The sequence below is a fragment of the Anomaloglossus baeobatrachus genome, chromosome 5 (genome assembly GCF_048569485.1).
Source record: "Anomaloglossus baeobatrachus isolate aAnoBae1 chromosome 5, aAnoBae1.hap1, whole genome shotgun sequence".
NCBI classification, from domain to species: Eukaryota; Metazoa; Chordata; class Amphibia; order Anura; family Aromobatidae; genus Anomaloglossus; species Anomaloglossus baeobatrachus.
The window spans coordinates 5,823,847-5,850,638 of NC_134357.1; the positions used below are offsets into that span (position 1 = coordinate 5,823,847).

General features: G+C 52.9%; 1 protein-coding gene across 1 annotated transcript in view; it reads left to right on the forward strand.

The window, feature by feature from the left end:
• Positions 1–26,792, forward strand: part of GFRA1 (GDNF family receptor alpha 1) — a 156,230-nt gene that overhangs the window by 100,817 nt on the left and 28,621 nt on the right. Inside the window, exon 4 of the mRNA XM_075348148.1 lies at positions 21,778–22,114. Within this exon, the coding sequence (XP_075204263.1) occupies positions 21,778–22,114 (337 nt within the window). The remainder of the gene's footprint in view (positions 1–21,777; positions 22,115–26,792) is intronic.

Sequence of the window (26,792 nt, forward strand, 5' to 3'; positions counted from 1 at the left end):
CTGTGTCTGGGGAAGGGATGCTGTGTCTGGGGAAGGGATGCTGTGTCTGGAGAAGGGATGCTGTGTCTGGAGAAGGGATGCTGTGTCTGGAGAAGGGATGCTGTGTCTGGAGAAGGGAAGGGATGCTGTGTCTGGAGAAGGAATGCTGTGTCTGGGTAAGGGAAGGGATGCTGTGTCTGGAGAAGGGAAGGGATGCTGTGTCTAAGAAAGGAAGGGATGCTGTGTCTGGGGAAGGGAAGGGATGCTGTGTCTGGGGAAGGGAAGGGATGCTGTGTCTGGGGAAGGGAAGGGATGCTGTGTCTGGGGAAGGGAAGGGATGCTGTGTCTGGGGAAGGGATGCTGTGTCTGGAGAAGGGATGTTGTGTCTGGAGAAGGGATGCTGTGTCTGGAGAAGGGATGCTGTGTCTGGAGAAGGGATGCTGTGTCTGGAGAAGGGATGCTGTGTCTGGAGAAGGGATGCTGTGTCTGGAGAAGGGAAGGGGTGCTGTGTCTGGGGAAGGGAAGGGATGTTCTGTCTGGGGAAGGGATGCTGTGTCTGGGGAAGGGATGCTGTGTCTGGGGAAGGGATGCTGTGTCTGGGGAAGGGATGCTGTGTCTGGAGAAGGGATGCGGTGTCTGGAGAAAGGATGCTGTGTCTGGAGAAGGGATGCTGTGTCTGGAGAAGGGAAGGGATGCTGTGTCTGGAGAAGGGATGCTGTGTCTGGGGAAGGGAAGGGATGCTGTGTCTGGAGAAGGGAAGGGATGCTGTGTCTAAGGAAGGAAGGGATGCTGTGTCTGGAGAAGGGATGCTGTGTCTAAGGAAGGGAAGGGATGCTGTGTCTGGGGAAGGGAAGGGATGCTGTGTCTGGGGAAAGGAAGGGATGCTGTGTCTGGGGAAAGGAAGGGATGCTGTGTCTGGAGAAGGGAAGGGATGCTGTGTCTGGAGAAGGGAAGGGATGCTGTGTCTGGGGAAAGGAAGGGATGCTGTGTCTGGAGAAGGGAAGGGATGCTGTGTCTGGAGAAGGGAAGGGATGCTGTGTCTGGGGAAGGGAAGGGAAGGGATGCTGTGTCTGGGGAAGGGAAGGGATGCTGTGTCTGGGGAAGGGAAGGGATGCTGTGTCTGGAGAAGGGAAGGGATGCTGTGTCTGGGGAAGGGAAGGGATGCTGTGTCTGGAGAAGGGAAGGGATGCTGTGTCTGCAGAAGGGAAGGGATGCTGTGTCTGGAGAAGGGAAGGGATGCTGTGTCTGGGGAAGGGAAGGGATGCTGTGTCTGCAGAAGGGAAGGGATGCTGTGTCTGGGGAAGGGAAGGGATGCTGTGTCTGGGGAAGGGAAGGGATGCTGTGTCTAAGGAAGGAAGGGATGCTGTGTCTGGGGAAGGGAAGGGATGCTGTGTCTGGGGAAGGGAAGGGATGCTGTGTCTGGGGAAGGGAAGGGATGCTGTGTCTGGGGAAGGGATGCTGTGTCTGGAGATGGGATGTTGTGTCTGGAGAAGGGATGCTGTGTCTGGAGAAGGGATGCTGTGTCTGGAGAAGGGATGCTGTGTCTGGAGAAGGGATGCTGTGTCTGGAGAAGGGATGCTGTGTCTGGAGAAGGGATGCTGTGTCTGGAGAAGGGAAGGGGTGCTGTGTCTGGGGAAGGGAAGGGATGTTCTGTCTGGGGAAGGGATGCTGTGTCTGGGGAAGGGATGCTGTGTCTGGGGAAGGGATGCTGTGTCTGGGGAAGGGATGCTGTGTCTGGAGAAGGGATGCGGTGTCTGGAGAAAGGATGCTGTGTCTGGAGAAGGGATGCTGTGTCTGGAGAAGGGATGCTGTGTCTGGAGAAGGGATGCTGTGTCTGGAGAAGGGATGCTGTGTCTGGGGAAGGGAAGGGATGCTGTGTCTGGAGAAGGGAAGGGATGCTGTGTCTAAGGAAGGAAGGGATGCTGTGTCTGGAGAAGGGAAGGGATGCTGTGTCTGGGGAAGGGAAGGGATGATGTGTCTAAGGAAGGAAGGGATGCTGTGTCTGGGGAAGGGAAGGGATGCTGTGTCTGGAGAAGGGAAGGGATGATGTGTCTAAGGAAGGAAGGGATGCTGTGTCTGGGGAAGGGAAGGGATGCTGTGTCTGGGGAAGGGAAGGGATGCTGTGTCTGGGGAAGGGAAGGGATGTTCTGTCTGGGGAAGGGAAGGGATGCTGTGTCTGGAGAAGGGAAGGGATGCTGTGTCTAAGGAAGGAAGGGATGCTGTGTCTGGGGAAGGGAAGGGATGCTGTGTCTGGAGAAGGGAAGGGATGATGTGTCTAAGGAAGGAAGGGATGCTGTGTCTGGGGAAGGGAAGGGATGCTGTGTCTGGGGAAGGGAAGGGATGCTGTGTCTGGGGAAGGGAAGGGATGTTCTGTCTGGGGAAGGGAAGGGATGCTGTGTCTGGAGAAGGGAAGGGATGCTGTGTCTAAGGAAGGAAGGGATGCTGTGTCTGGGGAAGGGATGCTGTGTCTGGGGAAGGGATGCTGTGTCTGGAGAAGGGATGCTGTGTCTGGAGAAGGGATGCTGTGTCTGGAGAAGGGATGCTGTGTCTGGAGAAGGGATGCTGTGTCTGGAGAAGGGAAGGGATGCTGTGTCTGGAGAAGGAATGCTGTGTCTGGGTAAGGGAAGGGATGCTGTGTCTGGAGAAGGGAAGGGATGCTGTGTCTAAGAAAGGAAGGGATGCTGTGTCTGGGGAAGGGAAGGGATGCTGTGTCTGGGGAAGGGAAGGGATGCTGTGTCTGGGGAAGGGAAGGGATGCTGTGTCTGGGGAAGGGAAGGGATGCTGTGTCTGGGGAAGGGATGCTGTGTCTGGGGAAGGGATGCTGTGTCTGGAGAAGGGATGTTGTGTCTGGAGAAGGGATGCTGTGTCTGGAGAAGGGATGCTGTGTCTGGAGAAGGGATGCTGTGTCTGGAGAAGGGATGCTGTGTCTGGAGAAGGGATGCTGTGTCTGGAGAAGGGATGCTGTGTCTGGAGAAGGGAAGGGGTGCTGTGTCTGGGGAAGGGAAGGGATGTTCTGTCTGGGGAAGGGATGCTGTGTCTGGGGAAGGGATGCTGTGTCTGGGGAAGGGATGCTGTGTCTGGGGAAGGGATGCTGTGTCTGGGGAAGGGATGCTGTGTCTGGAGAAGGGATGCGGTGTCTGGAGAAAGGATGCTGTGTCTGGAGAAGGGATGCTGTGTCTGGAGAAGGGAAGGGATGCTGTGTCTGGAGAAGGGATGCTGTGTCTGGGGAAGGGAAGGGATGCTGTGTCTGGAGAAGGGAAGGGATGCTGTGTCTAAGGAAGGAAGGGATGCTGTGTCTGGAGAAGGGATGCTGTGTCTAAGGAAGGGAAGGGATGCTGTGTCTGGGGAAGGGAAGGGATGCTGTGTCTGGGGAAAGGAAGGGATGCTGTGTCTGGGGAAAGGAAGGGATGCTGTGTCTGGAGAAGGGAAGGGATGCTGTGTCTGGAGAAGGGAAGGGATGCTGTGTCTGGGGAAAGGAAGGGATGCTGTGTCTGGAGAAGGGAAGGGATGCTGTGTCTGGAGAAGGGAAGGGATGCTGTGTCTGGGGAAGGGAAGGGAAGGGATGCTGTGTCTGGGGAAGGGAAGGGATGCTGTGTCTGGGGAAGGGAAGGGATGCTGTGTCTGGAGAAGGGAAGGGATGCTGTGTCTGGGGAAGGGAAGGGATGCTGTGTCTGGAGAAGGGAAGGGATGCTGTGTCTGTAGAAGGGAAGGGATGCTGTGTCTGGAGAAGGGAAGGGATGCTGTGTCTGGGGAAGGGAAGGGATGCTGTGTCTGCAGAAGGGAAGGGATGCTGTGTCTGGGGAAGGGAAGGGATGCTGTGTCTGGGGAAGGGAAGGGATGCTGTGTCTGGGGAAGGGAAGGGATGCTGTGTCTGCAGAAGGGAAGGGATGCTGTGTCTGGGGAAGGGAAGGGATGCTGTGTCTGGGGAAGGGAAGAGATGCTGTGTCTGGGGAAGGGAAGGGATGCTGTGTCTGGAGAAGGGAAGGGATGCTGTGTCTGGGGAAGGGAAGGGATGCTGTGTCTGGGGAAAGGAAGGGATGCTGTGTCTGGGGAAAGGAAGGGATGCTGTGTCTGGGGAAGGGAAAGGATGCTGTGTCTGGGGAAGGGAAGGGATGCTGTGTCTGGGGAAGGGAAAGTTTACCCTACTTTCTCTTATTTTTGTGTTTTGTTGCACTTGTGAGGCAAAGTATTGGACGCTCAGCCATTGTCCCCCTCCAGGTTTCCTGTGCCATCCCTGTGTGTGATAAGTTCCATCTGCAGCACGGTATATATAGTGGTGGTCGCAGTCTGCACCGTGGATCTGCACCGTGGATCTGCACCGTGGACCTCGTCGCACACCTGTGTCACCCCGCGGTGCAGAGCGGCTCCGCAGCGCTGAGTGTGTAGCGATCAGAGGTTAATTAGAAATGTAATGATTGCAGCGGCTGTAACAGCTCAATTATCTGCGCTGCGCGGAAAACGCTTCATCCTGACACAGAGCGACCGCAACGCCCCCAAGATTAACACCGAACTGTCACCGTGCATTAGTGTAATCCGCCGTGCACACCCCTAATCACACGGAGACCGCGACATAACACACATCGCTATCATCACATTGCACATTCCTTGCCCTTTTTCCTTCACTTGTGCCCCAGGTCTGTAATTTGAGGGGATTTCATCGTTATTATATGGAATGCAATGATAAATTCCAGTGGAGCTCGATGTGATCCGTGTAACGGGGGTCCCCGATGTGCAACCGCGCAGCGCCCCAATACCCGAAAGATACCTGCATCTGGCACCAGCCTCAATGGCCATAAAGACCCCGACACATCCGAACTGTTACAGTGTATCAGCACAGATCCTCTGCTGACCTCATACATTGTAACAACCCCTCAGCTGTGACAGCAGACCCTGACCTCATACATTGTAACAACCCCTCAGCTGTGACAGCAGACCCTGACCTCATACATTGTAACAACCCCTCAGCTGTGACAGCAGACCCTGACCTCATACATTGTAACAACCCCTCAGCTGTGACAGCAGACCCTGACCTCATACATTGTAACAACCCCTCAGCTGTGACAGCAGACCCTGACCTCATACATTGTAACAACCCCTCAGCTGTGACAGCAGACCCTGACCTCATACATTGTAACAACCCCTCAGCTGTGACAGCAGACCCTGACCTCATACATTGTAACAACCCCTCAGCTGTGAGAGCAGACCCTGACCTCATACATTGTAACAACCCCTCAGCTGTGAGAGCAGACCCTGACCTCATACATTGTAACAACCATTCAGCTGTGACAGCAGACCCTGACCTCATACATTGTAACAACCCTTCAGCTGTGACAGCAGACCCTGACCTCATACATTGTAACAACCCCTCAGCTGTGAGAGCAGACCCTGATATCATACATTGTAACAACCCCTCAGCTGTGACAGCAGACCCTGACCTCATACATTGTAACAACCCCTCAGCTGTGACAGCAGACCCTGACCTCATACATTGTAACAACCCCTCAGCTGTGACAGCAGACCCTGACCTCATACATTGTAACAACCCCTCAGCTGTGACAGCAGACCCTGACCTCATACATTGTAACAACCCCTCAGCTGTGAGAGCAGACCCTGACATCATACATTGTAACAACCCCTCAGCTGTGAGAGCAGACCCTGACCTCATACATTGTAACAACCCCTCAGCTGTGAGAGCAGACCCTGACCTCATACATTGTAACAACCCCTCAGCTGTGACAGCAGACCCTGACCTCATACATTGTAACAACCCCTCAGCTGTGACAGCAGACCCTGACCTCATACATTGTAACAACCCCTCAGCTGTGACAGCAGACCCTGACATCATACATTGTAACAACCCCTCAGCTGTGACAGCAGACCCTGACCTCATACATTGTAACAACCCCTCAGCTGTGACAGCAGACCCTGACCTCATACATTGTAACAACCCCTCAGCTGTGACAGCAGACCCTGACCTCATACATTGTAACAACCCCTCAGCTGTGACAGCAGACCCTGACCTCATACATTGTAACAACCCCTCAGCTGTGACAGCAGACCCTGACCTCATACATTGTAACAACCCCTCAGCTGTGACAGCAGACCCTGACCTCATACATTGTAACAACCCCTCAGCTGTGACAGCAGACCCTGACCGCATACATTGTAACAACCCCTCAGCTGTGACAGCAGACCCTGACCTCATACATTGTAACAACCCCTCAGCTGTGACAGCAGACCCTGACCGCATACATTGTAACAACCCCTCAGCTGTGACAGCAGACCCTGACCTCATACATTGTAACAACCCCTCAGCTGTGAGAGCAGACCCTGACCTCATACATTGTAACAACCCCTCAGCTGTGACAGCAGACCCTGACCGCATACATTGTAACAACCCCTCAGCTGTGACAGCAGACCCTGACCTCATACATTGTAACAACCCCTCAGCTGTGACAGCAGACCCTGACCTCATACATTGTAACAACCCCTCAGCTGTGACAGCAGACCCTGACCTCATACATTGTAACAACCCCTCAGCTGTGACAGCAGACCCTGACCTCATACATTGTAACAACCCCTCAGCTGTGACAGCAGACCCTGACCGCATACATTGTAACAACCCCTCAGCTGTGAGAGCAGACCCTGACATCATACATTGTAACAACCCCTCAGCTGTGACAGCAGACCCTGACCTCATACATTGTAACAACCCCTCAGCTGTGACAGCAGACCCTGACCTCATACATTGTAACAACCCTTCAGCTGTGACAGCAGACCCTGACCTCATACATTGTAACAACCCCTCAGCTGTGACAGCAGACCCTGACCTCATACATTGTAACAACCCTTCAGCTGTGACAGCAGACCCTGACCTCATACATTGTAACAACCCCTCAGCTGTGACAGCAGACCCTGACCTCATACATTGTAACAACCCCTCAGCTGTGACAGCAGACCCTGACCTCATACATTGTAACAACCCCTCAGCTGTGACAGCAGACCCTGACCTCATACATTGTAACAACCCCTCAGCTGTGAGAGCAGACCCTGACATCATACATTGTAACAACCCCTCAGCTGTGAGAGCAGACCCTGACCTCATACATTGTAACAACCCCTCAGCTGTGACAGCAGACCCTGACATCATACATTGTAACAACCCCTCAGCTGTGAGAGCAGACCCTGACCTCATACATTGTAACAACCCCTCAGCTGTGACAGCAGACCCTGACCTCATACATTGTAACAACCCCTCAGCTGTGACAGCAGACCCTGACCTCATACATTGTAACAACCCCTCAGCTGTGAGAGCAGACCCTGACCTCATACATTGTAACAACCCCTCAGCTGTGACAGCAGAACTGGATCAGATCTGGACAATGGGGCAGATCTGGTAGGTTTCGTTCTGCACAGAGTGATCCTATAGGTCGGATCCCCATGTGATGTCTGATCGATCCCAGACTTTACCTTTCGGGTGAGAATAACTGATTATTAACCCTGCGTGCAGCCTTCAGTGACTGCAGAGGCTCTGACCACTTATATCCTGAAGAGACAGAACTTCTGTCATTAGTATCTTCAGGACGACGCACAAGAAAACCCGGAGCAAAATAAGGCAGAAATATTGTCCAATGATCCCAACATCGTGTCCTCCTCTCCCCACTGAGGGTCGTGGTCATTGATCCTGCGCCCTCGCTGCAGTCACTTAGCGGCATTGTTATATTCAATACAGCTGGATGTTTAACAAGACCAGTTCATCTGCCCACAGCAGGAATCCTCACCGCTGGGGTCGCTCCAAAGCCTAATGCATCCGTAATGGATCGGGATATGGCCATTAAACGGGTAATCATCATGAGCAGGACGTCCTCAAAATATTAGCCAAGCGCAGTGCCGTCAAAACCGCGTAGTACCATTTCTCCTGTATACACTTCTGTATACAGGGTGTAATCCTCAGTGTCTGTATTATTCTGTATATATACACTGCACAGTACCACTCCTCCTGTTCTGTATACAGGGTGTAATCCTCAGTGTCTGTATTATTCTGTATATATACACTGCACAGTACCACTTCTCCTGTCCTGTATACTGGGTGTAGTCCTCAGTATCTGTATTATTCTGTATATATACACTGCACAGTACCACTTCTCCTGTTCTGTATACAGGGTGTAATCCTCAGTGTCTGTATTATTCTGTATATATACACTGCACAGTACCACTCCTCCTGTCCTGTATACTGGGTGTAATCCTCAGTATCTGTATTATTCTGTATATATACACTGCACAGTACCACTTCTCCTGTCCTGTATACTGGGTGTAATCCTCAGTGTCTGTATTATTCTGTATATATACACTGCACAGTACCACTCCTCCTGTCCTGTATACTGGGTGTAATCCTCAGTATCTGTATTATTCTGTATATATACACTGCACAGTACCACTTCTCCTGTCCTGTATACTGGGTGTAATCCTCAGTGTCTGTATTATTCTGTATATATACACTGCACAGTACCACTCCTCCTGTCCTGTATACTGGGTGTAATCCTCAGTACCTGTATTATTCTGTATATATACACTGCACAGTATCACTTCTCCTGTTCTGTATACAGGGTGTAATCCTCAGTATCTGTATTATTCTGTATATATACACTGCACAGTACCACTTCTCCTGTCCTGTATACTGGGTGTAATCCTCAGTGTCTGTATTATTCTGTATATATACACTGCACAGTACCACTCCTCCTGTCCTGTATACTGGGTGTAATCCTCAGTACCTGTATTATTCTGTATATATACACTGCACAGTATCACTTCTCCTGTTCTGTATACAGGGTGTAATCCTCAGTATCTGTATTATTCTGTATATATACACTGCACGGTACCACTTCTCCTGTTCTGTATACTGGGTGTAATCCTCAGTATCTGTATTATTCTGTATATATACACTGCACAGTACCACTTCTCCTGTTCTGTATACTGGGTGTAATCCTCAGTATCTGTATATATACACTGCACAGTACCACTTCTCCTGTCCTGTATGCAGGGTGTAATCCTCAGTGTCTGTATTATTCTGTATATATACACTGCACAGTACCACTCGTCCTGTATACTGGGTGTAATCCTCAGTACCTGTATTATTCTGTATATATACACTGCACAGTATCACTTCTCCTGTTCTGTATACTGGGTGTAATCCTTAGTGTCTGTATTATTCTGTATATATACACTGCACAGTACCACTCCTCCTGTCCTGTATACTGGGTGTAATCCTCAGTACCTGTATTATTCTGTATATATACACTGCACAGTATCACTTCTCCTGTTCTGTATACAGGGTGTAATCCTCAGTATCTGTATTATTCTGTATATATACACTGCACAGTACCACTTCTCCTGTTCTGTATACTGGGTGTAATCCTCAGTATCTGTATTATTCTGTATATATACACTGCACAGTACCACTTCTCCTGTTCTGTATACTGGGTGTAATCCTCAGTATCTGTATATATACACTGCACAGTACCACTTCTCCTGTCCTGTATACTGGGTGTAATCCTCAGTATCTGTATTATTCTGCATATATACACTGCACAGTACCACTTCTCCTGTCCTGTATACTGGGTGTAATCCTCAGTATCTGTATTATTCTGTATATATACACTGCACAGTACCACTTCTCCTGTCCTGTATACTGGGTGTAATCCTCAGTACCTGTATTATTCTGTATATATACACTGCACAGTACCACTTCTCCTGTCCTGTATACTGGGTGTAATCCTCAGTATCTGTATTATTCTGTATATATACACTGCACAGTACCACTTCTCCTGTCCTGTATACTGGGTGTAATCCTCAGTATCTGTATTATTCTGTATATATACACTGCACAGTACCACTTCTCCTGTCCTGTATACTGGGTGTAATCCTCAGTATCTGTATTATTCTGTATATATACACTGCACAGTACCACTTCTCCTGTTCTGTATACTGGGTGTAATCCTCAGTATCTGTATTATTCTGTATATACACACTGCACAGTACCACTTCTCCTGTCCTGTATACTGGGTGTAATCCTCAGTGTCTGTATTATTCTGTATATATACACTGCACAGTACCACTTCTCCTGTCCTGTATACTGGGTGTAATCCTCAGTACCTGTATTATTCTGTATATATACACTACACAGTACCACTTCTCCTGTCCTGTATACTGGGTGTAATCCTCAGAGTCTGTATTATTCTGTATATATACACTGCACAGTACCACTTCTCCTGTCCTGTATACTGGGTGTAATCCTCAGTATCTGTATTATTCTGTATATACACTGCACAGTACCACTTCTCCTGTCCTGTATACTGGGTGTAATCCTCAGTACCTGTATTATTCTGTATATATACACTGCACAGTACCACTTCTCCTGTCCTGTATACTGGGTGTAATCCTCAGAGTCTGTATTATTCTGTATATATACACTGCACAGTACCACTTCTCCTGTCCTGTATACTGGGTGTAATCCTCAGTATCTGTATTATTCTGTATATATACACTGCACAGTACCACTCCTCCTGTCCTGTATACTGGGTGTAATCCTCAGAGTCTGTATTATTCTGTATATATACACTGCACAGTACCACTTCTCCTGTCCTGTATACTGGGTGTAATCCTCAGTATCTGTATTATTCTGTATATATATACACTGCACAGTACCACTTCTCCTGTCCTGTATACTAGGTGTAATCCTCAGTACCTGTATTATTCTGTATATATATACACTGCACAGTACCACTTCTCCTGTCCTGTATACTGGGTGTAATCCTCAGTATCTGTATTATTCTATATATACACTGCACAGTACCACTTCTCCTGTCCTGTATACTGGGTGTAATCCTCAGTGTCTGTATTATTCTGTATATATACACTGCACAGTACCACTTCTCCTGTCCTGTATACTGGGTGTAATCCTCAGTATCTGTATTATTCTGTATATATACACCGCACAGTACCACTTCTCCTGTCCTGTATACTGGGTGTAATCCTCAGTGTCTGTATTATTCTGTATATATACACTGCACAGTACCACTTCTCCGATCCTGTATACTGGGTGTAATCCTCAGTATCTGTATTATTCTGTATATATACACCGCACAGTACCACTTCTCCTGTCCTGTATACTGGGTGTAATCCTCAGTATCTGTATTATTCTGTATATATACACCGCACAGTACCACTTCTCCTGTCCTGTATACTGGGTGTAATCCTCAGTATCTGTATTATTCTGTATATACATACACTGCACAGTACCACTTCTCCTGTCCTGTATACTGGGTGTAATCCTCAGTATCTGTATTATTCTGTATATATACACTGCACAGTACCACTTCTCCTGTCCTGTATACTGGGTGTAATCCTCAGTATCTGTATTATCCTGTATATATACACCGCACAGTACCACTTCTCCTGTCCTGTATACTGGGTGTAATCCTCAGTGTCTGTATTATTCTGTATATATACACTGCACAGTACCGCTTTTCTCTTTCTGTGCATTGTTACGTCTTGTACGGCGGTCTCACAGTATATCGTCTGTGCTGATGATTAATGGTGGCCGCGGTGGCATTCTGCGTCATGATAGCGAGATCCGCTCTGGTCCTCTGGTTTGTGTCCTCAGCTCCGGGTGACAGTGTCCGCTCTTCCTTAGTCTTCTTTCTGCCGGTTGCTCCATGTGTTTGTAATTAACAATCCTTACAAACTTCTGCCAGATTTGGCGTGTGCCGTGCAGCAGGATCCTCGGGTGCGGGCGGCCGGCGTGTGAAGATTTTCTGCGTGGTTTCCTGTAATCACGCGGGGCTGAAGCCTCGGTCTCCTGCTCAGGCTGGAAGCTGCTGTGATGTCATCACTGTTCTGCTGAATCCCCTCCCCTTTCTAGTGATGTCATGCTCCTGGCCGGGGTCAGTGCTGCTCACCCCCTGGTACAGGAGATCCGGCTACAGGAACACAGAAGCCTGGTGATATATCTGTGGCCCTGGGTCATATTCTATAGTGGCTGAGAGTCCGCTCACATTACACTGGGGGCCCAGCGCATGTATTACGTCAGGCAGGGCTGTATTTTGCCTTCGTGCTGCCCTAGGCACTTTAAGTGGTCGCGCCCCTTAGTGACAACGTAAAACTGAGTTTTCGCACACGACATCTGTTTAAGGCAGATCTACTCTGTAGCACACTTTAAAAAATATCAATAAGAAACGAACCCCCCCCCCCCAATGGGAATCACCACAGGCACATCAAAACATAGCATGAGTATAAAATATTCCCACCACACCGTCCCCACTTATATACTGTGACTGTGACACTGCCCCTAATAAACTACACACTGCCCTCCCTTATAAACTACTGTATATGCACCACACCTTCCTCGATTATGAAATATGATCTGTACATTGTGAGGAGGGAGCAGCATGATGTGAGGACAATGTCCCATGCTTTGCTGCCCCCTCCTCACAATGTCCCATGCATGCTGCCCCCTCCTCACAATGTCCCATGCATGCTGCCCCCTCCTCACAATGTCCCATGCATGCTGCCCCCTCCTCACAATGTCCCATGCATGCTGCCCCCTCCTCACAATGTCCCATGCATGCTGCCTCCTCCTCACAATGTCCCATGCATGCTGCCCCCTCCTCACAATGTCCCATGCATGCTGCCCCCTCCTCACAATGTCCCATGTATGCTGCCCCCTCCTCACAATGTCCCATGCATGCTGCCCCCTCGTCACAATGTCCCATGCATGCTGCTCCCTCCTCACAATGTCCCATGCAAGCTGCCCCCGCCTCACAATGTCCCATGCATGCTGCCCCCTCCTCACAATGTCCCATGCATGCTGCCCCCTCCTCACAATGTCCCATGCATGCTGCCCCCTCCTCACAATGTCCCATGCATGCTGCTCCCTCCTCACAATGTCCCTTGCATGCTGCCCCCTCCTCACAATGTCCCTTGCATGCTGCCCCCTCCTCACAATGTCCCATGCATGCTGCCCCCTCCTCACAATGTCCCATGCATGCTGCCCCCTCCTCACAATGTCCCATGCATGCTGCTCCCTCCTCACAATGTCCCATGCATGCTGCTCCCTCCTCACAATGTCCCATGCATGCTGCCCCCTCCTCACAATGTCCCATGCATGCTGCCCCCTCCTCACAATGTCCCATGCATGCTGCTCCCTCCTCACAATGTCCCATGCATGCTGCCCCCTCCTCACAATGTCCCATGCATGCTGCTCTCTCCTCACAATGTCCCATGCATGCTGCCCCCTCTTCACAATGTCCCATGCATGCTGCTCCCTCCTCACAATGTCCCATGCATGCTGCCCCTCCTCACAATGTCCCATGCATGCTGCTCCCTCCTCACAATGTCTCATGCATGCTGCCCCCTCCTCACAATGTCTCATGTATTCTGCTCCCTCCTCACAATGTCCCATGAATGCTGCTCCCTCCTCACAATGTCTCATGTATGCTGCTCCCTCCTCACAATGTCCCATGCATGCTGCCCCCTCCTCACAATGTCCCATGCATGCTGCCCCCGCCTCACAATGTCCCATGCATGCTGCTCCCTCCTCACAATGTCCCATGCTTGATGCTCCCTCCTCACAATGTCCCATGCATGCTGCTCCTTCCTCACAATGTCCCATGCATGCTGCTCCCTCCTCACAATGTCCCATGAATGCTGCTCCCTCCTCACAATGTCCCATGCATGCTGCCCCCTCCTCACAATGTCCCATGCATGCTGCTCCCTCCTCACAATGTCTCATGCATGCTGCCCCCGCCTCACAATGTCCCATGCATGCTGCTCCCTCCTCACAATGTCCCATGCATGCTGCTCCCTCCTCACAATGTCCCATGCTTGATGCTCCCTCCTCACAATGTCCCATGCATGCTGCTCCTTCCTCACAATGTCCCATGCATGCTGCTCCCTCCTCACAATGTCTCATGCATGCTGCCCCCTCCTCAGTGTCCCATGCATGCTGCCCCCTCCTCACAATGTCTCATGCATGCTGCCCCCTCCTCAGTGTCCCATGCATGCTGCCCCCTTCTCACAAGGTCCCATGCATGCTGTCCCTCTCCATGAGCTCCTAATGCTGCCTTCCTCTTTTCCATAATGAGACCTTCATGTTGCCCCACTCATGCTAAGACCACCACACTAACGCTTATGCTGAGACCCCCCACACACACACTACCCCACTCTTGATATTGACTCCCCTACATTGCTCCACTCCATACTGATCCCACACATGCTGCCCCTTCTTCACAATGAGCTCCCAATACTGCCCCCTCTTATTCTGAGTCCTTACACTCCCCCCACCCAATCGATTTTGTCATTGCACTATCCCTCATCCCTTGTCCTCTGTCTCTAGCATTAGCCCCTCTCTCCCACTCCCCCAGCATCAGCCTCTCTCCCCCAGCATCAGCCTCTATCTTCCCTCAGCATCAGCCTCTCTTCCCTAGTCTCAGCCTTTGCCTCCCCCCAGCCTCAGCCTGCCCCAGTCTCCGCCTCAGCCTCCCTCCAGCCTCCCTCCAGTCTCAGCCTCAGCCTCCCTCAAGTCTCAGCCTCCCTCCAGTCTCAGCCTCAGCCTCCCTCCAGCCTCCCCCCAGTCTCTGCCTCTGCCTCCCTCCAACCTCCCCCCAGTCTCTGCCTCTGCCTCCCTCCAGCCTCCCCCCAGTCTCAGCCTCCCTCCAGTCTCAGCCTCCCTCCAGTCTCAGCCTCTGCCTCCCTCAAGTCTCAGCCTCTGCTTCCCTCCAGTCTCAGCCTCTGCCTCCCTCCAGTCTCAGCCTCAGCCTCCCTCCAGCCTCCCCCCAGTCTCTGCCTCTGCCTCCCTCCAGCCTCCCCCCAGTCTCTGCCTCTGCCTCCCTCCAGCCTCCCCCCAGTCTCAGCCTCAGCCTCCCTCCAGTCTCAGCCTCAGCCTCCCCCCAGTCTCAGCCTCAGTCTCCCTCCAGCCTCCCCCCAGTCTCAGCCTCCCTCCAGTCTCAGCCTCTGCCTCCCTCCAGCCTCCCCCAGTCTCTGCCTCTGCCTCCCTCCAGCCTCCCCCCAGTCTCTGACTCTGCCTCCCTCCAGCCTCCCCCCAGTCTCTGCCTCTGCCTCCCTCCAGCCTCCCCCCCAGTCTCTGCCTCCCTCCAGCCTCCCCCCAGTCTCTGCCTCCCTCCAGCCTCCCCCCAGTCTCAGCCTCTGCCTCTCTCCAGCCTCCCCCCAGTCTCAGCCTCTGCCTCCCTCCAGCCTCCCCCCAGTCTCTGCCTCTGCCTCCCTCCAGCCTCCCCCCAGTCTCTGCCTCTGCCTCCCTCCAGCCTCCCCCAGTCTCATCCTCTGCCTCCCTCCAGCCTCCCCACAGTCTCAGCCTCTGCCTCCCTCCAGTCTCAGCCTCTGCCTCCCTCCAACCTCCCCCCAGTCTCTGCCTCTGCCTCCCTCCAGCCTCCCCCCAGTCTCTGCCTCTGCCTCCCTCCAGCTTCCCCCCAGTCTCTGCCTCTGCCTCCCTCCAGTCTCTGCCTCCCTCCAGCCTCCTCCCAGTCTCAGCCTCTGCCTCTCTCCAGCCTCCCCCAGTCTCAGCCTCTGCCTCCCTCCAGCCTCTTCCCAGTCTCTGCCTCTGCCTCCCTCCAGCCTCCCCCCAGTCTCTGCCTCTGCCTCCCTCCAGCCTCCCCCAGTCTCAGCCTCTGCCTCCCTCCAGCCTCCCCACAGTCTCAGCCTCTGCCTCCCTCCAGTCTCAGCCTCTGCCTCCCTCCAACCTCCCCCCAGTCTCAGCCTCTGCCTCTCTCCAGTCTCAGCCTCTGCCTCCCTCCAGCCTCCCCCCAGTCTCAGCCTCTGCCTCCATCCAGCCTCCCCACAGTCTCAGCCTCTGCCTCCCTCCAGTCTCAGCCTCTGCCTCCCTCCAACCTCCCCCCAGTCTCAGCCTCTGCCTCCCTCCAGCCTCCCCCCAGTCTCAGCCTCTGCCTCCCTCCAGTCTCAGCCTCTGCCTCCCTCCAGTCTCTGCCTCTGCCTCCCTCCAGCCTCCCCCCAGTCTCTGCCTCTGCCTCCCTCCAGCCTCCCCCCAGTCTCAGCCTCTGCCTCCCTCCAGCCTCCCCCCAGTCTCTGCCTCCCTCCAGCCTCCCCCCAGTCTCTGCCTCTGCCTCCCTCCAGCCTCCCCCCAGTCTCTGCCTCTGCCTCCCTCCAGCCTCCCCCCAGTCTCTGCCTCTGCCTCCCTCCAGCCTCCCCCCAGTCTCAGCCTCTGCCTCTCTCCAGCCTCCCCCCAGTCTCAGCCTCTGCCTCCCTCCAGCCTCCCCCCAGTCTCTGCCTCTGCCTCCCTCCAGCCTCCCCCCAGTCTCTGCCTCTGCCTCCCTCCAGCCTCCCCCCAGTCTCTGCCTCTGCCTCCCTCCAGCCTCCCCCAGTCTCAGCCTCTGCCTCCCTCCAGCCTCCCCACAGTCTCAGCCTCTGCCTCCCTCAGTCTCAGCCTCTGCCTCCCTCCAACCTCCCCCCAGTCTCAGCCTCTGCCTCCCTCCAGCCTCCCCCAGTCTCTGCCTCTGCCTCCCTCCAGCCTCCCCCCAGTCTCTGCCTCCCTCCAGCCTCCCCACAGTCTCAGCCTCTGCCTCCCTCCAGTCTCAGCCTCTGCCTCCCTCCAACCTCCCCCCAGTCTCAGCCTCTGCCTCTCTCCAGTCTCAGCCTCTGCCTCCCTCCAGCCTCCCCCCAGTCTCAGCCTCTGCCTCCCTGCAGTCTCTGCCTCTGCCTCCCTCCAGCCTCCCCCCAGCCTCTGCCTCCCTCCAGCCTCCCCCCAGTCTCAGCCTCTGCCTCCCTCCAGCCTCTTCCCAGTCTCTGCCTCTGCCTCCCTCCAGCCTCCCCACAGTCTCTCCCTCTGCCTCCCTCCAGTCTCCCCCCAGTCTCAGCCTCTGCCTCCCTCCAGCCTCCCCCCAGTCTCTGCCTCTGCCTCCCTCCAGCCTCCCCCCAGTCTCAGCCTCTGCCTCTCTCCAGCCTCCCCCAGTCTCAGCCTCTGCCTCCCTCCAGCCTCCCCCCAGTCTCTGCCTCTGCCTCCCTCCAGCCTCCCCCCCAGTCTCTGCCTCTGCCTCCCTCCAGCCTCCCCCAGTCTCAGCCTCTGCCTCCCTCCAGCCTCCCCACAGTCTCAGCCTCTGCCTCCCTCCAGTCTCAGCCTCTGCCTCCCTCCAGCCTCCCCCCAGTCTCAGCCTCTGCCTCTCTCCAGTCTCAGCCTCTGCCTCCCTCCAGCCTCCCCCCAGTCTCAGCCACTGCCTCCCTCCAGTCTCAGCCTCTGCCTACCTCCAGCCTCCCCCCAGTCTCAGCCTCTGCCTTCCTCCAGCCTCCCCCCAGTCTCAGCCTCTGCCTCCCTCCAGCCTCCCCCCAGTCTCAGCCTCTGCCTCCCTCCAGTATCTGCCTTTGCCGCCTCCCCCCCCCGCATGCGCAGATCTCTGGTCTGCATTAGAGACACTCCCACGCTCCTTATGAATCCACTTACCTGCTCCAGTGCCCGCCGCCATCTTCCTGGCTCACGTGAGTATCCTCTTCTGACACCGGCTTCCATCACGGCGTCCTCCACGGCGTCCTGCTGTGAGCTCTGCATGTGACGTCCACACAGCAGTGGACGCAGCACAGAGGAAGGAGCTGATTGGCGCGCGCCTGTGACCCCGGAAGTGCAGGCGCCGGCAGTTCCGGGGTCAATCAGCTCCCTGTGCTCGGCGGCCACAAAAAAAAAAAAAATGTAAAAAAAAAAAAAAAAGAATTTTTTTTTTTTTTTTTTTGCTGCCAGAAGGTGCCGCCCCTCACAATCTGCCGCCCTAGGCACCGGACCACGGGTGCCTAATGGTAAATACGGCCCTGACGTCAGGGGGGGTACAATGGGGAGTCATTAATAATCACTGTGTGCAGCATAATAACCCTGTAACCGTACTGCTCGGATATCACTGGTCGCGGATCATAACTATAAAGTGGCGCCTTCCCCATCACTACGCGGTCCTCCTCCACATCAGCCTTCAGACACGGCTCATTCCCAGAGCACGTGGCCCTTCATTCCCAGAGTACGTGGCCCTTCATTCCCAGAGTACGTGGCCCTTCAGTCCCAGAGTACGTGGCCCTTCAGTCCCAGAGTACGTGGCCCTTCAGTCCCAGAGTACGTGGCCCTTCAGTCCCAGAGTACGTGGCCCTTCATTCCCAGAGTACGTGGCCCTTCATTCCCAGAGTACGTGGCCCTTCATTCCCAGAGCACGTGGCCCTTCAGTCCCAGAGTACGTGGCCCTTCAGTCCCAGAGCACGTGGCCCTTCAGTCCCAGAGTACGTGGCCCTTCATTCCCAGAGTACGTGGCCCTTCATTCCCAGAGCACGTGGCCCTTCGTGGTTGGTAACGTGAAAGGCTCTTCTATAGTTCTGTTGTTATAGAGAAAGACTCTTCTTTTTAGTTGATATAATTGATGTTGTTCCATGTGGTTTACGTTACGCCATATATACTCATCTTTACCAGCGCAGAGGATGTAGATAATTATGACCTCACATGTGATCCCCACCGTCTCTAACCTCCCGCGTGATCTCCCGGTCTCTAACCTCCCGCGTGATCTCCCGGTCTCTAACCTCCCGCGTGATCTCCCGGTCTCTAACCTCCCGCGTGATCTCCCGGTCTCTAACCTCTTGCGTGATCTCTCGGTCTCTAACTTCCCACGCGATCCCCGGTCTGCAATCACCACCTGTACTCACCCGCTGCTGTACCGTCGCCAACCACATTCATAAGCCCTCGTTTGCCCTAAACTCACCCTGGCTAGTGATCAGGCCGACGAGATCACTAGTCTCACCACTATAATACAGAAACACAAGGGTAGGAAAACAGACAGGGGAAATAATAGAAATACAAAGGGAAAGCGCTGCACCCAGCTTCTGTGCAGCAAACGCCATCGCTGCACCCAACACAACAAACCTCTTCCAGAGCTCGCTCCTTCCAAAGTGGACCATATAGAAATGAGGATTCAGTTTCTATCCCCGGCATCAGCAGATCAAACACTTGATCTTACATAGGGAAGGAGAGTTATCCCAAAGAGCCGCACCTGAGATTGAAAACTACAGCCCGCAGCCAGGCAGGAAAGGGTGCTTAACCCTTACATCACTAAGAGCAAAAAGAGGTTATTCAAGTAGTAGCAGTGAATCTGCCAGCAGCGAGGCGCTGTGACCTTCAGCCATTCTGGCTCTCAAACTCCAAGTTCCCATCAACAGTGATTGGAGCTGGTGGAAAAGGTGACAGCTCTACAGGTGTGACAGCTCTACAGGTGTGACAGCTCTACAGGTGTGACAGCTCTACAGGTGTGACAGCTCTACAGGTGTGACAGCTCTACTGGTGTGACAGCTCTACTGGTGTGACAGCTCTACTGGTGTGACAGCTCTACAGGTGTGACAGCTCTACAGGTGTGACAGCTCTACTGGTGTGACAGCTCTACTGGTGTGACAGCTCTACTGGTGTGACAGCTCTACAGGTGTGACAGCTCTACAGGTGTGACAGCTCTACTGGTGTGACAGCTCTACTGGTGTGACAGCTCTGCAGGTGTGACAGCTCTGCAGGTGTGACAGCTCTACAGGTGTGACAGCTCTACTGTTGTGACAGCTCTACTGGTGTGACAGCTCTACAGGTGTGACAGCTCTACTGGTGTGACAGCTCTACAGGTGTGACAGCTCTACAGGTGTGACAGCTCTACAGGTGTGACAGCTCTACTGGTGTGACAGCTCTACTGGTGTGACAGCTCTACTGGTGTGACAGCTCTACTGGTGTGACAGCTCTACAGGTGTGACAGCTCTACTGGTGTGACAGCTCTACAGGTGTGACAGCTCTACTGGTGTGACAGCTCTGCAGGTGTGACAGCTCTGCAGGTGTGACAGCTCTACAGGTGTGACAGCTCTACAGGTGTGACAGCTCTACAGGTGTGACAGCTCTACAGGTGTGACACATCACTTGAGAAAGGACCTGTGGAAGACGTTGTGTATTTTGAGTGCTGAGGGCAGCTCGAGGTGAAAAGCCACAGTGTTAATAACGGCGAGTACCTTGTATGGACCGATGAACCAAGAACCTGGTTTCCCAGAAAGAACCTTTACCTTGCTATTCCTAGAGGACGATGAAATGAAATCACTCACACCCGGGTCCGGCCGATCGTCTCTCGTCAGCCATGCATTTGTACCTAAGGTTGTTCAGTACATCACGCCAAATAGAAGAGTGAAGAGGAAACTGGTTCTTCCCCAGGTGCCCCCGAGGACCCGAATACACAGAACTGAGGATGGAAACCAAAGGCACCAAACAAGGGTGGCAGTAGAGGCACTGCGCTGATGAATGCGAGGTCAGTGAAGGGAGATAAGACGCCCAATTCTCCTGGTTCTGACACAAAACATCTTAGGTAGGTCTCCAAACTCCGATTAATTAAGCGTTCTGTCTGCCCGATGGATTGGGGAGGAAACGCTGAGGAAAGAGACAGACGTACCCCCAGACAAGAGCAAAATGTAGAGACAAATTGGGACCCTCGATCTGATGCTACATAGGAGGGAACCCGTGAGGCTTCACAAGTTCAGGCACAAACACATGAGCTAATGTTTAGCATTCAGGAGAGCCAATACAGCAATGAAGTGCGCCATTTACTGACCCTATCCACCACTAATAAGATCACCGTTTTACCTCTGGATGTGACCGGAGGATTAAACATAACAGCAGAATAGTGAGTGCAGCTCTGGAGGTGACTGGAGGATAAAACACAATGTAACAGCTCAATAGTGAGTGCAGCTCTAGAGGAGACTGGTGGATAAGACACGATGTAACAGCAGAATATTGACTGCAGCTCTGGAGGTGACTGGAGGATAAGACACGATGTAACAGCAGAATAGCGAGTGCAGCTCTGGAGGTGACTGGAGGATAAGACATGATGTAACAGCAGAATATTGACTGCAGCTCTGGAGGTGACTGGAAGATAAGACACGATGTAACAGCAGAATAGTGAGTGCAGCTCTGGAGGATAAAACATGATGTAACAGCAGAACAGTGAGTGCAGCTCTAGAGGTGACTGGAGGATAAGATACGATGTAACAGCAGAACAGTGAGTGCAGCTCTGGAGGATAAAACATGATGTAACAGCAGAACAGTGAGTGCAGCTGTGGAGGTGACTGGAGGATAAGACACGATGTAACAGCAGAACAGTGAGTGCAGCTCTGGAGGATAAAACATGATGTAACAGCAGAACAGTGAGTCCAGCTGTGGAGGTGACTGGAGGATAAGGCACGATGTAACAGCAGAATAGTGAGTGCAGCTGTGGAGGTGACTGGAGGATAAAACACAATGTAACAGCAGAATAGTGAGTGCAGCTCTGGAGGTGACTGGAGGATAAAACACAATGTAACAGCAGAATAGTGAGTGCAGCTCTGGAGGTGGCTGGATTTGTGGAGATGTATCCTGTGAATTGTTTGCGCTGTATTCGTGATGGCTCCCGCGTCACTTTCACTCCGGATTCGGTGGCTCAGACACATGATGGCCACGTTTATTGGCAGAGGTCATGTATCAGGTGTCACATTGCGGTGTCAGCGCCTGATAGATGATGACCGCGGCCCGGGCTCACGGGGTCAGGCGTGAGTCCATGATGGACGGACGTCCCTCATCGCTCCTCGTTGTCTTTACACAAGTTTTGTCCCTTTTTTTGCGGATTTTGGAGGCAAATAGAAATTATAAATAGTTTTCGATGTCACCAGATGTTTGGCTTCGTTCTGAGCCGCCCCCGTACCCCGGTATATACTGTATATACCGTATACACTAATGTGTCGTCCTGTGTTTAATCTTTTCAGAGCCGATCATCTCGAAGGGGAACGACTGCTTGGACGCAGCGAAGGCGTGTAACCTGGACGACACGTGTAAGAAGTACCGCTCCTCCTATATCACGCCCTGCACGAACAGTATCTCCAACGAGGTGTGCAACCGCCGCAAGTGCCACAAAGCCCTGCGCCAGTTCTTCGACAAGGTCCCGGCCAAGCACAGCTACGGCATGCTGTTCTGCTCCTGTAAGGACACGGCCTGCTCCGAGCGCAGGCGCCAGACCATCGTCCCGGCCTGTTCCTACGAGGAGCGGGAGAAGCAGAACTGCCTGAACCTGCAGGAGGCCTGCAAGACCAACTACATCTGCAGGTGCGTTATGTCTGACGCCTCCATGGGGGAGGGCCGGTACAGACAAGGCGGGGCGGGCCAATCACTCACCGCGCCCTGGGGAGCGTGCACACGCTGCACACCGCGCCCTGGGGAGCGTGCACACGCTGCACACCGCGCCCTGGGGGAGCCTGCACACGCTGCACACCGCGCCCTGGGGAGCCTGCACACGCTGCACACCGCGCCCTGGGAAGCGTGCACACGCTGCACACCGCGCCCTGGGAGCGTTCACACGCTGCACACCGCGCCCTGGGGAGCCTGCACACGCTGCACACCGCGCCCTGGGGAGCCTGCACACGCTGCACACCGCGCCCTGGGGAGCCTGCACACGCTGCACACCGCGCCCTGGGGAGCCTGCACACGCTGCACACCGCGCCCTGGGGAGCCTGCACACGCTGCACACCGCGCCCTGGGGAGCCTGCACACGCTGCACACCGCGCCCTGGGGAGCCTGCACACGCTGCACACCGCGCCCTGGGGAGCCTGCACACGCTGCACACCGCGCCCTGGGGAGCGTTCACACGCTGCACACCGCGCCCTGGGGAGCGTTCACACGCTGCACACCGCGCCCTGGGGAGCGTTCACACGCTGCACACCGCGCCCTGGGGAGAGTTCACACGCTGCACACCGCGCCCTGGGGAGAGTTCACACGCTGCACACCGCGCCCTGGGGAGCGTACACACGCTGCACCCCGCGCCCTGGGGAGCGTTCACACGCTGCAGACTTGGTGCAGATTTTGTGAGGACTGTACCCCGGTATAAGGCGCTCTATGATGTTTGTACCCCGGTATAAGGCGCTGTATGAGGACTGTACCCTGGTATAAGGGGCTGTATGAGGACTGTACCCCGGTATAAGGCGCTGTATGAGGACTGTACCCCCGGTATAAGGGGCTGTATGAGGACTGTACCCCGGTATAAGGCGCTGTATGAGGACTGTACCCCGCTATAAGGCGCTGTATGAGGACTGTACCCCGCTATAAGGCGCTGTATGAGGACTGTACCCCGCTATAAGGCGCTGTATGAGGACTGTACCCCGGTATAAGGCGCTGTATGAGGACTGTACCCTGGTATAAGGGGCTGTATGAGGACTGTACCCCGGTATAAGGCGCTGTATGAGGACTGTACCCCGGTATAAGGGGCTGTATGAGGACTGTACCCCGGTATAAGGCGCTGTATGAGGACTGTACCCCGGTATAAGGCGCTGTATGAGGACTGTACCCCGGTATAAGGCGCTGTATGAGGACTGTACCCCGGTATAAGGCGCTGTATGAGGACTGTACCCCGGTATAAGGCGCTGTATGAGGACTGTACCCCGGTATAAGGGGCTGTATGAGGACTGTACCCCGGTATAAGGCGCTGTATGAGGACTGGTTAAATATAGGGACCCCCATACAGCAGTATGAAAAGTCATACTGGGCAGAATCTAGCCCAGTTTGGTCAATATGACCATTGCACAGACTCAAAACTACCAATATAAAAATAGGAGGACTGGAGTCAAAAAGTGCCAATAAAGTGAATGTAATTTTATTAGTAACAATAAAAATGTGCAAACAGCAAGAAAGAGGATAAAATCACAAAGGGGTGTGACAATGCATAGTCAGGATCAACAAAGTTGGTAATAATCAGAAATGGCCAGTTGGAATCCTATAAATAACACAGAGGGGCAATGTCGGAGCAGGCATAAAGCAGGAAATATACATATAAAGTGCATGTGCATAGATGCATATAATAGTCTGCTCAGACACCCCCCAAATGCATTAATAAGACATAGTTCAATCCAATAAATGTTGCAGTGCATACAGAAAAAAAGTGGCCAGTGCGTACTAAAGTGGCTAATGCATGATCCCGAGAACGCAAAGGAGAGGCTCCCCCATACCCCACCAACGTACGTTTCGCCTATATGAGCACCGTGCTCAGATTCGGCTTCCTCAGGGAGGGAGAAGGCAGCGCTCACACGCTGCACACCGCGCCCTGGGGAGAGTTCACACGCTGCACACCGCGACCTGGGGAGCGTTCACACGCTGCACCCCGCGCCCTGGGGAGCGTTCACACGCTGCAGACTTGGTGCAGATTTTGTGAGGACTGTACCCCGGTATAAGGCGCTCTATGATGTTTGTACCCTGGTACAAGGCGCTGTATGAGGACTGTACCCCGGTATAAGGGGCTGTATGAGGACTGTACCCCGGTATAAGGCGCTGTATGAGGACTGTACCCCGGTATAAGGCGCTGTATGAGGACTGTACCCCGGTATAAGGGGCTGTATGAGGACTGTACCCCGATATAAGGCGATGTATGAGGACTGTACCCCGGTATAAGGCGCTGTATGAGGACTGTACCCCGGTATAAGGCGCTGTATGAGGACTGTTCCCCGGTATAAGGCGATGTATGAGGACTGTACCCCGGTATAAGGCGCTGTATGAGGACTGTACCCCGGTATAAGGCGCTGTATGAGGACTGTACCCCGGTATAAGGGGCTGTATGAGGACTGTACCCCGGTATAAGGGCTGTATGAGGACTGTACCCCGGTATAAGGCGCTGTATGAGGACTGTACCCCGGTATAAGGGGCTGTATGAGGACTGTACCCCGGTATAAGGCGCTGTATGAGGACTGTACCCCGGTATAAGGCGCTGTATGAGGACTGTACCCCGGTATAAGGCGCTGTATGAGGACTGTACCCCGGTATAAGGGGCTGTATGAGGACTGTACCCCGGTATAAGGGGCTGTATGAGGACTGTACCCCGCTATAAGGGGCTGTATGAGGTCTGTACCCCGGTATAAGGGGCTGTATGAGGTCTGTACCCCGGTATAAGGGGCTGTATGAGGTCTGTACCCCGGTATAAGGGGCTGTATGAGGTCTGTACCCCGGTATAAGGCGATGTATGAGGTCTGTACCCCGGTATAAGGCGATGTATGAGGTCTGTACCCCGCTATAAGGGGCTGTATGAGGACTGTACCCCGGTATAAGGGGCTGTATGAGGACTGTACCCCGCTATAAGGGGCTGTATGAGGTCTGTACCCCGGTATAAGGGGCTGTATGAGGTCTGTACCCCGGTATAAGGGGCTGTATGAGGTCTGTACCCCGGTATAAGGCGATGTATGAGGTCTGTACCCCGGTATAAGGCGATGTATGAGGTCTGTACCCCGCTATAAGGCGCTCTGAGTGCATCTTGCGGTCATGCCTAGTGGGGGGTGAAGGTGCCATCAGCTAATAAAATCCCAGAGTCACAGACCAGATCCCGGAACAGCAGAGCAATTAATCTAATTTATCTCCTCAGTCATTAGCGGAGCGGAGGCAGAGTGACTGTGTAATGAGGGCAGCGAGATGTCACCGGCAGAGGTACCGCGAAGATACACTGGCTGAGATACCTGTACACAGGACACCGTGATACGCCGGCGGAGATACCTGTACACAGGACACCGTGATACGCTGGCGGAGATACCTGTACACAGGACACCGTGATACGCCGGCGGAGATACCTGTACACAGGACACCGTGATACGCCGGCGGAGATACCTGTACACAGGACACCGTGATACGCCGGCGGAGATACCTGTACACAGGACACCGTGATACGCTGGCTGAGATACATGGACACAGGACACTGTGATACGCCGGCTGAGATACCTGTACACAGGACACCGTGATACGCTGGCTGAGATACCTGTACACAGGACACTGTGATACGCCGGCTGAGATACCTGTACACAGGACACCGTGATACGCCGGCTGAGATACACGTGCATCTGAATACATTAGAATATCAAAAAGTTAATTTATTTCAGTAATTCAATACAAAATAGGGAAGCGCATATATTATATAGAGTCATTACACACAGAGGGATCTATTCCTATATATTATATAGAGTCATTACACACAGAGGGATCTATTCCTATATATTATATAGAGTCATTACACACAGAGGGATCTATTCCTATATATTATATAGAGTCATTACACACAGAGGGATCTATTCCTATATATTATATAGAGTCATTACACACAGAGGGATCTATTCCTATATATTATATAGAGTCATTACACACAGAGGGATCTATTCCTATATATTATATAGAGTCATTACACACAGAGGGATCTATTCCTATATATTATATAGAGTCATTACACACAGAGGGATCTATTCCTATATATTATATAGAGTCATTACACACAGAGGGATCTATTCCTATATATTATATAGAGTCATTACACACAGAGGGATCTATTCCTATATATTATATAGAGTCATTACACACAGAGGGATCTATTCCTATATATTATATAGAGTCATTACACACAGAGGGATCTATTCCTATATATTATATAGAGTCATTACACACAGAGGGATCTATTCCTATATATTATATAGAGTCATTACACACAGAGGGATCTATTCCTATATATTATATGGAGTCATTACACACAGAGGGATCTATTCCTATATATTATATAGTCATTACACACAGAGGGATCTATTCCTATATATTATATAGAGTCATTACACACAGAGGGATCTGTCACGTGTTTATTTCTGTTAATGTTGATGATTATGGCTTACAGCCGATGAAAACCCAAAAGTCATTAAAATGGTCCCTTAAGCCCACTTTACATGCTGCGATCTCGCTATCGATATTGCTAGCGTGCGTTCCCGCCCCCATCGTT